At 45.6% G+C, this 16,198-nt stretch overlaps 1 protein-coding gene across 3 annotated transcripts in view; it reads left to right on the forward strand.

Moving 5' to 3' along the window:
- Positions 1 to 15,622, forward strand: part of khsrp (KH-type splicing regulatory protein) — a 45,918-nt gene extending 30,296 nt beyond the window's left edge. For 2 of the 3 annotated variants that reach the window (XM_060855280.1, XM_060855281.1), the window contains 9 exons: positions 124 to 224; positions 2,546 to 2,693; positions 3,965 to 4,125; positions 4,305 to 4,405; positions 6,094 to 6,191; positions 7,346 to 7,462; positions 7,878 to 7,961; positions 9,183 to 9,263; positions 12,582 to 15,622. In XM_060855280.1, coding sequence (XP_060711263.1) covers positions 124 to 224; positions 2,546 to 2,693; positions 3,965 to 4,125; positions 4,305 to 4,405; positions 6,094 to 6,191; positions 7,346 to 7,462; positions 7,878 to 7,961; positions 9,183 to 9,263; positions 12,582 to 12,805 — 1,115 coding nt within the window. In that variant the 3' untranslated portion in view covers positions 12,806 to 15,622. The remainder of the gene's footprint in view (positions 1 to 123; positions 225 to 2,545; positions 2,694 to 3,964; positions 4,126 to 4,304; positions 4,406 to 6,093; positions 6,192 to 7,345; positions 7,463 to 7,877; positions 7,962 to 9,182; positions 9,264 to 12,581) is intronic. The other variant, XM_060855283.1, reaches the window with a different exon arrangement.
- The last annotated feature ends 576 nt before the right edge of the window (positions 15,623 to 16,198 follow it).

Genomic DNA, 16,198 nt, shown 5'->3' on the forward strand with positions numbered 1-16,198 from the left:
TTGGTTCATTGTTTCAGGTGCTGTCTGTTCCATTTGGACTGATTTCTGTGATGCATACTGCGGCTGCTCTGGATCTGCTAACTTTCATCTTTCAATAAAGTCCTTTTCCTTTTCATCCCGTAGATGATGGGTCTACGCCAGATAAGATAGCACATGTAATGGGGCCTCCAGAGAGATGCCAGCATGCTGCACAAATAATAACTGACCTTCTGCAGAACGTGCGGGTATGGAGTCGAGTTTTATTCTCACTTTTTTCTTCCTTCCTGATTTCCTGCCCTTTTACTCTCCATGCCTAAAGGTGGAGTGTGTTCAAAGGAGAGTTCGGCCTCTCCTCTTTAGCCCTTTTTTTTCCCAAAGGATGGTGAGGCAAATCAGCAGAAAGGCATCCATGTTGGCATTTGAAATCAGTGTTGCACGCTGATTTTATATAAAATTAAAGTGCAGTCCTAAATCTCAGTAAATTGGTTTTTCTGGGATTCCAAGCTAACTTTGAGAACCTTTTTCAGTGAATTTCATGCTGTGCAGTCCATTTTGTAGGCTGCTCCTTCATGCATGGTTCATTCTCCGCGCTTTACATTCCTGTGCTTCCAACACAACCGATGCCTACCTGTCTGAGACGATTCTGTGGTTCAAATCAGATTGTGGCTGCCTGATGTCTTTTGGGAGGTGTTGTCAAGATGACCAATGGACCTTCTAAATTGTCTTTGTTACCTGTTCTTTTCACCAGATGCTCTCTTTAAAGTTTCCACTCGGCACAGCCGGTGTGCTGCTGCCTGTGATTGGGTTATGCCAGGGCACACAGCTAAATAGGGATCTATGGTGATGAACACGGCGAGTGGCGATACCTGCCCTGAGATCTGGACACTCGTCCAGTTCCATTACATGGGATGAGAGTTGTTGTTCCATCATGTTGAAAGAAATGTTTTCAAATCAGCAATAGGTTTATGAAAATTGGTGACCTTGCATAATGTTGGTCTGATCTGTGTGGGGACGAGTTGAATTTCTAAATAGTTTTGAGGAGTATGTTTGAAATTGGCCTTGAGCTTCTGTTCCCACTTGAATGCCGAAAAGAAAATTTAATATGAACTTGTGCAATGGTACAACGAGAGGACAGATGCTCAGCTTTTCAAATTCCAACGTGATTGAACAGACTGAAAGTCAATAACTCAATTATTTTGAAATAAATAAAACAAAAGTTTTAGTTGTATTACTATGACTGGAGGATAGCTTCCTCTTCGAAGATAGTTTGTCTATTTTTAAATAAGTACAAGTTACTAATTGGTTTATTGTACTTATATAATCAATTTCACCATTTCCACACCAATTTCTTGTTAAAATCTCTTTTTGGAAATAATCATTGTCTTAGGTCAGGAGAAGGAGGTTAGATTGATGTTTCCGTTTGTGATCTTTTGTTGGATTGGATGAGCCAGCTTCTCTCTGCACATGGATTGACCCAAATGTTTCCAGCCGTTTCCAATGTGCAGATTTGTAGTTGCTACATCTTTGAGCTGAAGTTTGACCATGCAAGATGTTGTTAACAAAAGTGTTAACCTGATTTTGTTTAGTGTGAACGGGGTTGTGCTGCCTCGTGATTAATATTCCCAGCCACGTTTGCTGTGCAAAGTGTCAACTTTATTTAGATTCAAGTGATGGAGTCACAACTGCAGCATGGTGCCCATCGCACCTTCCTCCTCTGCTCCCCCACCCAGACACCCATTTGCTCCTGTCCACTGTGCTGGATCACTTCCCACAACGCTGCCTGCTGGATCTCTCTGTCTATGAAGTTTCCAGTAGCATGCCGGCTTGTTGTAAGGAAGGGATCTGGAGCCACAACGCCCCTCCAAGCGTGTTGGAGTGTTCCCACAGCAGGGAGAGCACCATGTACACCAGGGAATTGTCCCCACAGGAAAGCTCCATCAGTTTGACAATGTCTGAGAGCTGAAGTCATCATTGAAATTACATTCCCTTTCTACTTTTGCCACTTGGCAGTGGGGAGGCTCTGATCCAATCAGACGTAAAGATGTTGGAGGAAGTAGAAATGTGGAATTCTTTGACCAAACAGCTTTAGATAACGGGACATTGGAAGCTTCCAGAACTGAGTCCACTGGAGCTTTTTAAAACCTTTTTAAAGGTGTTCAAGAATATACATGAGAGTTGAGTTACCAGTCAGCAATGATCGAATTGCTGTAGATTTAATCTTCCAAATAGTTTCCTTATCTTGTATTGAGGTCATTCTTGTGAGAAATTTGGGAGCTGGCTTTAATTGGCCAGTTTTTGTTTTCAGCTTTAGCGAGCCAGGGAAAGCATTGACCACGTCTAGTTTAAGATAGATACTTTGCTCCTTTTGGGGTGCTGCTTGTTTGACGTGCTGAGTTTATGACTGTGGATGCTGCAAACCACTTTTCATGTTTCATTCCACTGCAGAATACCTGAATTAGCAAGTTCACCCCGGTGATCCAGCTCCGAATGTGTTCTGAATTGTCATGTGATGTGAATGTTCGGTCTTATTCTCTGACTTGGTGTTGTAAATTGTGTGCTTATGCAGGCTGGTCCCACTGGTCCTCCCGGACCTGGTATGCCTGGGCCTGGCCGAGGAAGGGGAAGGGGACAAGGCACGTGGGGGATGGGTCCCCCTGGAGGAGAGATGGCTTTCTCCGTCCCCAGCCACAAGTGTGGATTGGTCATTGGCAGAGGTCAGTAGTTGAGATAGAATGATTTTTACGTTACATCCTTGTGCACAAATTTGTTTTGTTTTCTTTCCATTGTGTGTTTTCACTGCACCTTATTTGGTTTGATTGATTCGAGGCACTGTGGGGGTGCTGGGGAGCAGAAGGCAGGGGAAGGGATGGCTTGGGACAGAAATCTAAAGTAGTACAGCTATAATGAACTAATCTCACTGCAAATGTTCTGTATACCTCTACAAAATTATTAATAGAGGAAGTTCTATCTTTTGTTTTATATAGAGAGCAATTTGGTTACGTTGCTGAGTTACAATTAATTCAAGTCATAGAATGCACAAAAACAGACCCTTCGGTCCAACCCGTCCATGCCGACCCAGATATCCCAACCCAATCTAGTCCCGCCTGCCAGCACACGGCCCATATCCCTCCAAACCCTTCCTATTCACATGCATCTTAAATGTTGCATTGTAACAGCCTCCACCACTTCCTCTGGCAGCTCATTCAATATATGTACCACCCACTGTGTGAAAAAGTTGCCCCTCAGGTCTGTCTTATATCTTTCTCCTCTCACCCTAAACCTATGCCCTCTAGTTCTGGACTCCCCCACCCCTGAGAAAATACTTTGTCTATTTATCCGATGAATACCCCCTATGATTTTATAAACCTCTATAAGGTCACCCCTCAGCCTCTGACGCTCCAGGGAAAACAGCTCCAGCCTATTCAACTTCTCCCTGTACCTCAGATCCTCCAACCCTGTTAACATCCTTGTAAATCTTTTCTGAACCCTTTCAAGTTTCACAACATCCTTCCGATAGAAAGGAGACCAGAATTGCACACAATATTCCAACAGTGGCCTAACCAATGTCCTGTACAGCCGCAACACGACCTCCCAACTCCTGTACTCAATACTCTGACCAATAAAGGAAAGCATACCAAATGCCGCCTTCACTATCCTATCTACCTGCGACTCCACTTTCAAGGATCTATGAACCTGCACTCCAAGGTCTCTTTGTTCAGCAACACTCCCTAGGACCTTACCATTAAGTGTATAAGTCCTGCTAAGATTTGCTTTCCCAAAATGCAGCACCTCGCATTTATCAGAATTAAACTCCATCTGCCACTTCCCAGCCCATTGGTCCATCTGGTCCAGATCCTGTTGTAATCTGAGGGAACCTCCTTCACTGTCCACTACACCTCCAATTTTGGTGTCATCAGCAAACTTACTAACTGTACCTCTTATGCTTGCATCCTCATCATTAATATAAGTTGTTGGAACCTTGCAGGTGGAGAGAATGTGAAGGCAATAAACCAACAGACCGGTGCGTTTGTGGAACTGCAGAGACAACCCCCACCTAATGGTGATCCTAACTTTAAACTTTTCACCATCCGAGGGTCACCTCAACAGATTGACCATGCTAAACAGCTCATTGAGGAGAAGATTGAGGTAACGACACCATTCATTAGGTTTATAACAGATTTAAAACAGACACTCCATTTGCAGAAATTGATGCAAGTTATTTTATCAAGTCATCTGCCAGCATCTCTGCTTGCAAGTCCATGACTGAAGATCAGGATAGAAGTTTACTTGACTCTGGACTGAAGCAAAAAATGTTCTGTTTTCAGGGTCCTTTGTGTCCTGTCGGACCTCCAATGCCTACTGGTCCGATGGGACCCTTCCAGCCAGGACCCTTCACCCAAGGACCCCCAGGAGCTCCACCTCCTCAGTAAGTAAACTGTCTGTTTGTGTAATACGTGTTCCCTGTCCCTTTGCCATGTGATTGAGCTGGGATCAGGATCGTCTTCTGAATGGAATGGTGTGTGGGTGAGCAGGGACACTGCTTTAAAATACAGGACGTGTGGGAATGCTTCCATATTCGTTGCTACATGGTGTTTGGTTACTTTCAGCCCGGAGGCTGGCAGTGTACTTGGTGATCTGAAGTGCTCACTTGGTGTCAACTATGATGGCTTTCCTGTTAACTAGCAGGAAACTGGGTCACAGCAGTATCCCAGCACCATGGCCAGGATTCCATTGTATCTGCTTTTGAGATAAGCTGCCCAACCGCGTTTGGAGTTATCTAAAGTCAGGGTTCATGTAACTTTCGGAGAACGTTTGTCGGATATGGATTTCCACTGCTGGAGATGTGCCTGTGTTTTTATTAGCATTTCCTGTCAAATGATCATTGATTACGGATGTAGGTTTGCTCGCTGAGGTGGAAAGTTCATTTCCAGGCGTTTTGTTACCTTACTGGTAACATCTTCAGTGGGCCTCAGGCAAGCAATGCTGAAAATTCTTGCTTTCTATTTATATGTTTGGCGTTCTTTGAGTTGGTGATGTCATTTCCTGTTCCTTTTCTCAGGGGGGTGGTAGATGGGATCTAATTCGATGTGTTTGTTGATAGAGTTTGGTTGGAATACCATGCTTCTAGGAATTCTCGTGCGTGTCTTTGTTTGGCTTGTCCACAAATGAAGCTGCATCAGAACATTATTTCAATGAGCCAACACACACCAGCACAGAGGAAAATCACCGATACAGTGTATTCAAAAAGAATGGGTACCCAATGAACACAGTCTGCCGATTTCTCAGCAACAAACCCAAACGAGCAGACGAAACACGGCCAGAAATCCGAGCTCCTCTCCCCTGCATCAAAGACATGTCGGAAATGACTGCCAGCCTAGTCAGATCCATTGGCATCATGGTAGCCCACAAATACACCAAACAGCAGCTAATGAACATGAAAGACCCTATACAGGCGACAAGCAAAACTAACGTCATTTACAAATTACCATGCAAGGACTGTAACAAACACTACATTGAATAAACGGGCAGAAATCTAGCCACTAGGATACATGAACACCAACTAGCCACAAAAAGACATGACCCTCTTTCACTAGTATCCGCACATACGGATGAGGAAGGACACCACTTCATCTGGGACGATACATCCATCCTAGGACAAGCCGAACAAAGACATGCACGAGAATTCCTAGAAGCATGGCATTCCAACCGGAACACTATCAACAAACACATCGAGTTAGACCCCATCTACCACCCCCTGAGAAAAGGAACAGGAAGTGACTTCATCACAGGAAATGACATCATCAGCCCAAAGAAAGCCAAACATATAAATAGAAAGCAGGAATTTTCAGCATTGCTTCGCCTGAGACCCACTGAAGATGTTACCTAGTAGGGTATTATCTGCTGCACTCGACCCTAGTTACAGAAGGGTTCCACTGAAAGGGCTGTACTGATGCAGGCATTGGGTGTCATCAGTGACAGGAGTATCAGTGGTTCACACTCTTTCACTGTAAGTGCACTTCCAATCAGATGTAGAAGGGTGTGGATGAGATGAGAGGCTTGAGGATCTGTAACTGTTGTGAGCTGAAATGTCTAACCACCATTCTTCCCTGACAGTCCTGCTGCTGGTGGGCCACCTCCTCCACATCAATATCCTCCTCAAGGTTGGGGCAACACGTACCAACAGTGGCAGCCGCCTGGACCACACGACCCAAGTAATTACTCACCTTTTCTGGCTTCCTTCACATTGTTTTAGCCACACTTTCTCAGAATCTGCAAGTACTGAAGCATGCTGGCTCAGTCAGTGACATGGCCTGGGCTGCCCTCGGAGCTGCTCGTTCATCCCTCCCTTTGTTCACTCCTAAACGTGAGTCGGGTGTTTCTGGAACTGGACTCGTGTATAGGCCCAGGTCGGGTTTCCTTCCCCCTCGTACATGTCTAATCCAGTTCCAGTCTAACCACAATCCTGTGGGTTCATGCTCACTTACAGCAGTATCCATTTCCACATCTCTCAAACTGAATTCTCAAAGTCATGTACAAAAATAAACGAGTATAAGTTGGACTGTTAGCTCAGTTCTCTGTAAGTAACCAGCTATACAATTGCTTCATTGCCATTCCTCTCAAAGGGTCCTCCTCATCATTCTCATGGAACTTCCACCTTGAACAAGTCAAGTACAAATCTTTTTTATTACCTGCACTATCCCACCAGGGTCCCTGTCCCAATCTTTATAACTTTCTTATGAAACAAAGATGTCCTTTCTTCACTATGAGTACTTAATATGTTGAGTTAGTAATAGGGTGGCCATTTCACTTCTCCCATGCAGCAGAACTGCAGCAGCTTTTGTGTTAGTAATCCTAGTTCCCCGCCCCGTCACATTGCTTCGCTTTCCAAATCAGTCTCCCTTAAATTATCCACCATTCGTCATCAGTTTTTGATTTTAGTTAAATTTGATATTTTGATCCCTATATTCCAAATTTCCCTGCAAGAAGCAGTTGTTTGCTATTGATAATTGTAATTCCTTACCTGAGTTTGCCTCATTTAGATCTCCAGTCGGTCAGTGATTGGGCTGCCAAGAGTACTTGTTGAATCTGTGTATCATTGTGCTTTCTGGTACTTGACTGTCTGCTGAGACCTGACTGCTGAAACTTTCTAACAACTGCTTCCAGAGCTTGAATTCTTCCTGTTCACCATTTCACGAGCTCTTGGTGTTTTCCACAAAACTGTGCTGATGCCTTTCATTATGCATTTCCAAAATACCTTTTAATACCTGGCCTTGGTCATGCTGATGTAAGTTTTTGGGGTGGGGATGAGAGTTACTGGGGGTCTGTTACCTTCTCTGGAATATGAATGCTGTGTTTTGTGGTGCAGGTAAAGCTCCTGGCGATCCGAATGCAGCTGCCTGGGCTGCCTATTACCAACAATATTACCAGCAGCCTCCTGCACCTGTACCACCCCAGCAGCCAGCTGCTGCCCCACCAGGACCAGGTAAGATGGTGGCTGTGTTGTTTGCCATGGCGAGCATCTTAGATGACCCAACGTGAGCTTCTGCGCTCGTTTAAAATCAGCTCAGCTTCAGTAGATTCATGTGCAGTGTCAGTGTAGATTTTTTTTTACTCATTCTGAGTAGGACTCGAACACTCTTACATCCTGCCTTCGAGATCATTCAGCCAGATGTAAAACTGTGGAGAGAAACTAAGTTCACATTTTGAACCTAGAATCTAAATGTACGTTCTGAAGGTGGGTCACTGGGCTCAAAATGTTCACTGCTGTCTCTCCACAAATGCTGCCACATCAGAGTTGCTGTGGCAATTTCTGTTTTGTTGTAGGTTTGTCAGTGTCTGCAGGAAGGTTGCTGTTCCCTATGATGCTGTTTTAATTGTCTTTCGACTGTTTTAAACAGACCCAACTCAGCAACCTCCAGTTCAAGGACCAGGAGGACAGCCTGATTACACTAAAGCATGGGAGGAATACTACAAGAAGCTAGGTACCTCTCTTGGTCTGCGTGTCACCCTCTCTCTCTCTCTCTCTTTCTGTCTGCGTGTGTGTCTCTCTCCCTCTCCCTCTCCCTCTCTCTGCGTGTCTGTGTCTCTCTCTCTCTCTCTCTCTCGGTGTCCCTGTCTCTCTGCGTGTCTCTCTCTCTCTCTCTCTCTCTCTCTCTCTCTCTCTCTCTCTCTCTCTCTCTGCGTGTCGCTCTCTCTCTCTCTGTGTCTGCGGTAAGCTTGTGCCCGTGCTAAGTGTACGGTTGATTTCTCTTTGTAAGCGAGCTTGCTACAGCATTGTTTGTGCTTTCTCTTTCTTCTCAAACCACCACTACTTCCCCCTCTCTTCAAACCCCACCCTGTGTTAGAGTCGTTTATCACCCAGTTGGATTGGAATGGGCTGGTCTGAGTATTGCTGGTTTTGATGTTGAAGATCATAAACAGGAGCAGGAACAGATTAGAACAGCCTACAGTCTATTTGTATAGATGCTTCCACTTAAGGCTATAAAACATAGGAGTGGAAATTAGGCCATTCAGCCCATCGCGTCTGCTCCACCATTCAATCCTGGCTGATAAGTTTTTGAACCCCATTCTTCCACCTTCTCCCCGTATACCCTTAGAACATAGAACTATACAGCACAGAACAGGCCCTTCGGCCCACGATGTTGTGCCGAACATTTGTCCTAGCTTAAACACCTGTCCATGTACCTATCCAATTGACCCTTGATCCTCAAGAACCTATCTGCCAGTCTTAAATATACTCAGTGACCTGGCCTCCACAGCCTCCTCTGGCAGTGGGGTAATGTAGAGCAGTTTACAAATAAATGAGTTAATTTTAAACCTGAGATTTTCTTTTTAAAGTAATTCTGGAATGAGTGTGTTGCTGGCTGGGCCCAGCGTTTATTGCCTGTCCCTAGTTGCCCCTTGAGAAGGTGGGGGTGAGCTGCCTCGAACCACTGCAGCCCACCTGCTGGAGGGTAGACCCACAATGCCCTGAGGGAGGGAATTCTCGGGTTTTGACCCCATGACAGTGAATCAAGGGTGTAGCCCTGACCAGTCTGTTTTTCTGATCCTCGAATCCACTTGCTAATTCAGCTCAGTGAGCAGTTGAACTTGCCTCTGCTTCCCATTGGTCTTTCCCTTGGTCTAGAAGTGCCTTTCTTCAATGCTGTTTCTCGTGTCTGGGATATTCTCTCGGGCTTATTTTTTTGATTTCCCTTTCTCAGGTCAGCAGAGCCAGCCTGGCCAGCAGCCTGGTCCCCAGCAGGATTATACAAAGGCATGGGAGGAGTATTATAAGAAACAAGGTCAGCACTCATTCCTCACAAGTCTGCTTCTTGCACTGTCGGTCATTAGCTTTGTTGAGCTTTAACTTTGGGAGCTTTATAATTAAACTTGGTTTTGTTCTCCAAGAGCTGAACTCCGAGACAGAATCACCACTCGAGCCTACCCAGCTGGCTGCAGAGTGACGCTCCTCCTTCAGGGCTCTGGCATCTCCAAGTTACAGCTGTACCAGGAACACCACAACCTTGCATTCTGTAGCACCTTTCACCAAAACTCCTTCCAACCAGCCACATGCTTTTGAGTTCAGTTACTGGTGTAATGCAGCAAACATAGCTGCCCTTTTGTGCTCAGTAAGATCCGACGAGAAAGCAAAATAATAATGGCCAATGATCTGTTCTCTGGTTGGCCAAATTACTACAGTCACAGTGGCTATGGGAACGTACATACTTCTGAGGAGATAGGCAGGGCCTTGGTAATTTGTGTCTGTCCTGACAGTGCAGCACTCCCTCAGGTCTACACTGGCATCTGGATAACTGAGACATGTTTCAGTTTCCCCCTTTTGCTGTCCAGCAGCCGGCTGTGTCTTGCTTCCAGTGTATTCCATCTGATGCTAGTGTCCCATGGTCAGCCACAGAATGGCTAAACTTGACCACATGCATCCAGGGCATTTTAAGCCAAGCATTAGAATGAAGGTTCTGATTTGACTGGGTTCAGAGCTCCGATCCAGTACTCAGGGGTGAACCTTCAGCCTTTCTCCTGTTTTCCCACTTAGCATCAACCTGTTGGTGTTCTGATCCCCATTTTGAACACTGCAGCCAACATTCCCCTTGTAGTGCACGACAGAAACATGGAGGTTGTTTCGGGAGCACTTGCAGATAGTGTTGGATTGGTTTGTTCCGCTGAGGCAAGGTAGGGATTGTAACGTGAAGGAACCCTGGGTGACAAGGGATGGGGAACATCTAGTCAAGGGGAGGAAGGCAGCTTGCTTAAGGCTGAGGAAGCAAGGCTCAGTCTGGGCTCTAGGGGGTTACAGGGGAGCCAAGAAGGAACTGAAGAATGGGCTAAGGAGAGCAAGAAGGGGGCATAAAAAGGATTAAGGAAAACCCCAAAGCATTCAACACGTGAGAAACATGAGGGTAGGACCACTCAAGGATAGTGGAGGGAACTTGTGCACGGAGTTAGGGGAGGTCCCTAATGAATATTTAGCTTCTGTATTCTCTACTATGATACCATAGTTTGATGAGAGATAGTCAGTATGGCTTGGTGAGGGGCAGAATTCTTTGAGGATGTGACAAGACACATTGAAGGTAGAGCAGCAGTTGTGGTGTATTTGAATTTTAACAAGGCGTTTGACGCAGTTCCCCTTGGTAGGCTCATTCAGAAAGGAAGGAAGCATGGGACACAGGGAAACCTGTCTGTCTGGATACAGAATTGGCTGGCCCATGGAAGGACAGGGTGGTAGTAAATGGACAGTATTCACCCTGGAGCTCAGTGGCTAGTGTTGTTTCATAGGGATCTGTTCTGGGATCTCAGCCCTTCCTGATTTTTGGAAATGAATTGGATGAGGAAGTGGAAGGGTGGATTAGTAAGTTTGCCGATGACATGAAGGCTGGAGGGGTGGTGGGTAGGATGGAGGGCTCCTGTAGGTTGTAATGGCACTTTGAGACGATGCAGAACTGAGCTGATAAGTGGCAGATGGAGTTCAACCTGGAAAACTGTGAAGTGATTACATTTGGAAGGCCAAATGTTGAATACAGATTACAGGGTTAAAGGCGAGAGTATGCTGCAGCCCCAAAGCCCTGCTTAGACCACACTTGAAATATTGTGTTCAGTTCTGGTCACATCCAAGGAGCAGGAGAATCAAAGTTTCAGGCATGAGCCCTTCTTCAGGAATGAAGAAGAACTCATGCCCGAAACATTGATTCTCCTGCTCCTTGGATGCTGCCTGACCTGCTGCGCTTTTCCAGCAACACATTTTCAGCTCTGATCTCCAGCATCTGCAGTCCTCACTTTTTCCTTAAGTTCTGGTCACCTCAGTATAGGAAAGATGTGGAAGTTTTAGAGAGAGTGCAGAGGAGATTTACCAGGATGCTGCCTGGACTGGAGGGCATGTCTTATGACGAAAGGTAGAGGGAGCTAGGACTTTTCTCATTAGAGCGAAGAAGGAGGAGAGGTGTATAAGATGATGAGAGGCATCGATAGAATAGTCTGAGAATTTGTCCAAGGGTGGAAATGACTGTCACAAGCAGGAATAATTTAAAGTTGATTGGAGGAAGGTATGGGAAGATGTCAAAGGTTTTTTTACACAGAGTGGTGGGTGTGTGGAACATGCTGCTGGCAGTGATAGTGAAGTCAGATACACTAGGAACATTAAAGTGACTCTTGGCTTGGTACATGGATGAGAGTAAAATGACAGGTATGGATGTTGGTATGATGGTAGAGTAGGGTAAAAGTTCAACGCAACATTGAGGGCTGGAGGATCTGTACTGTTCTGTGTAAATGTTCAGTGGAGCAACTGTAATAGGGCGGCACGGTGGCTCAGTGATCAGCACTGTTGCCTCACAGCACCAGGGTCCAAGGTTCGATTCCAGCCTCAGGTGATTGTCTGTGCGGAGTTTGCACATTCTCCCCGTGTCTGCGTGGGTTTCCTCCGGGTGCTCTGGTTTCCTCCCACAATCTAAAGATGTGCAGGGTAGGTGAGTTGGCCATGCTAAATTGCCCGTAGTGCTAGGGGCATTAGTCAGAAGGAAATGGGTCTGGGTGGGTTATTCTTTGGAGGATTGGTGTGGACTGGTTGGGCCGAAGGGCCTGTTTCCACGCTGTAGGGAATCTGTCCTGCAACTTTTATAATCTAGGGTTGGTCAGCCTGGGCAGTGCTGTAACCAGGCAGTTCCATGTCGAATGTGGGGCCTTTCCAGCTGAGGGGGGTGCCATTGGGTTAGAGGGTATTGGTGGTGGTGTCAGAGTCACTGTTTCTCACCCTTCCTTAAAGCTGTTGTGATGAGACTCATTTCTCTGCTTTGAGGTGTTACATTGATTGTACGATGCCTTCAGGGCCGTCTTAATTAGTGGTACACAAGGCCAAAAGCTGGGATCGCTCTGCAGACCTGCCAGGGTGTAGAGAGAGAGAGGTCCATGTTCTGAAAGGTGCCCTCAGTTAGTCGTCTTGGATGCTGCCTGATCTGTTGAGTTTATTGCTAAGTGCTTAGTTGTGGAATACTGTTGTTGAGCAGGCTTTATGAAGGAGAGTGAGGTGGATGTCACACTGGGCTGGCATGTATGTTGTACTGGGCCTGGGTTTTACAGTGGCTGGTGCTAAGTGTCCCCAATCTGTTCCACAGCTCAGAATGCCCAAGGGGCAGCAGCAGCAGCAGCAGCGGCAGCAGCAGCAGCAGCACCACAACCAGGAGCCCAACCGGATTACAGTGCAGCGTGGGCTGAGTACTACAGACAGCAGGCAGCTTACTACGGGCAGCCTGGGGCCCCTCAGCCTGCCCCCCAGCAGCCACCTGCACAACAAGGGCAACCGGTACGTCTGCACCCCCCTCCTTCCTACAGGTTTTAACTCCTTCCTCTCCTTATGGCAGGGGTGCCTGCTGGACACGGCTCTGCCTTCACCCACCATCGTGATGCTCTGGCTAAGAACAACTCAACCTGGCCTGCAGTAAACACACACCTACACACACACACACACCCATGATCTTTCTCTTTCTCTTTTTCTACCTAAGTGGTTACACACTCAATGGAACCAACATGTGGGATGGTTCCACCTTCTGTGACGACTCAGCGGAAGCGTTTATGGTACAACTGATTGCTGTGACGTTTCCCCAAACCTTTTATTCCTGATCACTGCCCAGTGGCATTTTCTAGATGCAGGTGACGCCACATGAATTGAAACCTGCCTCTGTTTCTCTCTTTCTGTGTGCTCTTCCTCTGCCTGTCTCTTTCTGGCCTTCTCAGTTCCCCCCCCCCCCCCCCCAATCACTTCTCAACCCCCTCATTCCTCCTCTCCCTCATCTTCTCTCTCACTCCCCCCCCACCCCCCCAAACCTGTCTCTCCCCCCAGGTATGTTAACATATTCCGTTTTAGCCATTGCCGCCCAGTTGTGCTGGATCATGTGGGATGTCCTACCATGTACTTTCATCACCTCAGATGGAATGTAATACGTGACCAAACCAATGCGTATCAGCAACAGGTGAAAGGCAAGGTCACAAAGATCCTTACATAACTATCACCAAAGTTATCCGACACATGGACTGGCTTTCCTGAGAGAAGATTGAGACCTTGCAGTAAATTCTTGAACACAGTTTTCTATCCCTGCTCCTCGTGAAGGTTCAAATGAAGCAGAAGACTTTAAGACTGTCACATTTGAGTCTTTCGGTGATGAGATGTACTTCGATGTTAAAGCAGACCCGTTGAAGAATTTCATTAACGGGCATTAGAGGATGCAACACATAAGAGACTCTGGAAACAAATCTCTCTTGTCTTCATCGTCCCAGTCAAAGTGAAAATTGCTTATTCTGTTTACGTGATGGATTGGAATTAACATTTGAAATGCTTTTCCCCTATTGAAATAATCTGTGAAGCAATTAATTTGCAATCAGGGCCTCTGGGCTCTGAACGGTGGTTAGTTTTCACACAAAGTGAAGAGATGCTGTCTTAAGCTGATCCTAGAATTGTAGAGCACAGGAGGACGCCACTGGCCCATCATGCTTGTGCCATCTCTCTGAAAGAGCCGTTCAGTTAGTCTCTTTCCTCAACCTGACAGATTTCTCTTTCAATATTTTTATTCATTTTTCCTGAAACAAAGTTTCAGTGATATCAGTGGTTTTTCGATAAAGCTAGTTTCTGATCAATGTAGCCTGATTATGAATAAGCAGATAAACTGCCCCTAATCCTAACAGTTTATAAGTCTCCTCAATTAGCTAGCAATCTGTCCATTCAGAGTAGTGAGTTTAGATTAAAGTTGAAATGTTGGAGGTTAGGACTATGTCCCAATCCATGAGCAATGTGGAGAGATGAGCTTGTGTTTGGAACACGTAAAGGTTACAGAACAGAAGCAGGCCACTAGGTTCATGTGGTTCCTGTTGGAGTTCATCTTCCCTCCAAGCTCCCTCCCACCGTGCTTCATCTCAGCCCCGATTTAGCATATCCTTCTCCTTTCCCCCTCATGTACTTGTCTAGCTTGCCCCTCATTGCATTGCTGTCTGCTTCAGTGCAACCTGTGATAGTGACTTCCACATCCTCAGCATCTTCGGGCTCCAGAGGTCTCACCTGAATTCCTTTGTGACTTATTACTGACTGTCTGTCTTAGATTTTAAGCCCCTACTTTTGGTCTCCCTTACAAATGGATGCACTTTCTCTACATCAACCCTATCAATCCCACTCATTATCTGAAAGATCTCTATTTGCTTGCCCCTTCTGTTTATTGAAGAAAAGACCCTGTGAACTGTTTCGTTTTTTTTTCTGGTAGCTAGAATATCCTCAGATTCTTTGATCTTTCTCCACCTCCTTTATATCTTAGCGTTTGGAGACCAGAATTGCGTATAGTACTTCCAATGTGGTATAGCCAAGGTTCTATAAAATTTTCATAACTGCTCCTCCGTTCTGTTGCTGTAGAAAGTAGCCCTAATGCTGTTTTTTTTTTGTTGTAGCCTTACTAACCTGCATCACTACTTTGTGACTTGTGTATTTCTCCCACCCCTTCCCCCAAGATCCCTCTGTTCCTCTTCCCTCATTTAGACTCATTATCCAGTCAGTATGTGACCACCATATTCTTCCTCCCAAAATGTAATACCTCACACATCTATATTGAAATTCATTTGCCATAGAAATGAATCTATCTGATGGCACGCAAACCCTATTGTGTGACCCCACTAATTTCCACATTAAATATGTTCTCTCTCCCACAGACACAGTGAAGCAAACGGGGGATGATTGCAGTTTCGTCGGGAAGAATATTCCTTTTAACAATGATGCAGACTGATGAAGATTCGTAGGCTTAGGTTCCCTATCACTGTTTAAAGATGTTCATATTGAGCCAGTGTAGGAGATAGAGTAATCTCAGCTCCATCTTCAAATTCAGTCCGTCTATAGGAGGAAAAAAAAACAAAAAAAAAACATGGAGAGGGAAAAAGTGAAAAATTCAGGGTAATACTCTTTGTTTTATTTTAAATATAGATCACTCGGCTTTTAGTTGATGATAGTTGAACATTCCAGACAATGTACGGTTTTGAAATCAAATCCATTACACTGAAAATGGCTGCTGGTCTGTTTTTGCATCTTGTTGTCTGTTTAAGGTTTAAAAAAACAAAATGTAAGCTTGGTTTTTACTTTTTACCGCTTGTTTTACACTTCACAATAAATGATATTAAAACGGTGGCTCTGTTACTATAATGCTTCCTCAAATATTGAGCTTGTTCCCCCTTCTGTTTTAATTCCCTTTCTATCCTGAAGGTACTGGCTTTTCCTGAGGAACAATCGGCATCAGGAAGCGACTTCCCAACGCCCCTCAATTGTTGCTTGTCTGTGCTCTCTTGTGAGAGAAGGGAGTACGGGGCTTGGCTGAGCCTAGTCTGAGTCATGCTGGGAGTGATAGGTCACTCTGCAGGCTGCGAGTTACTATGACCAAGCACAGCAGGATGCGGTTTCCTCTGATACTCTGTATATCTGGCAAGGTTTGTCATTTTAGCTTTGTTGCTCCTGGTTGCACTGGTTAACTCGGGTTGTTTTTCATTGCATCTTTGTTCCATTCGTTCAGTCCAGGAGCTTGTGACAAATTATATGAATTGAACCTTTTGTGTGCAAGAAGAATTTAGCCTGCTTGACTAGCTGAGTCAGTGAGGCAGGAGGCTCTACAGTTCAGGGTGTTCGGATACATGCACACCACCTGAGGGCTCATGTGGTTTAATGCTGGGGTCTCTGCTCCTGGTCCAAAATCACAGGATTCTGCCTCAG

This window comes from Hemiscyllium ocellatum, chromosome 45 (assembly GCF_020745735.1).
Source record: "Hemiscyllium ocellatum isolate sHemOce1 chromosome 45, sHemOce1.pat.X.cur, whole genome shotgun sequence".
NCBI lineage: Eukaryota > Metazoa > Chordata > Chondrichthyes > Orectolobiformes > Hemiscylliidae > Hemiscyllium > Hemiscyllium ocellatum.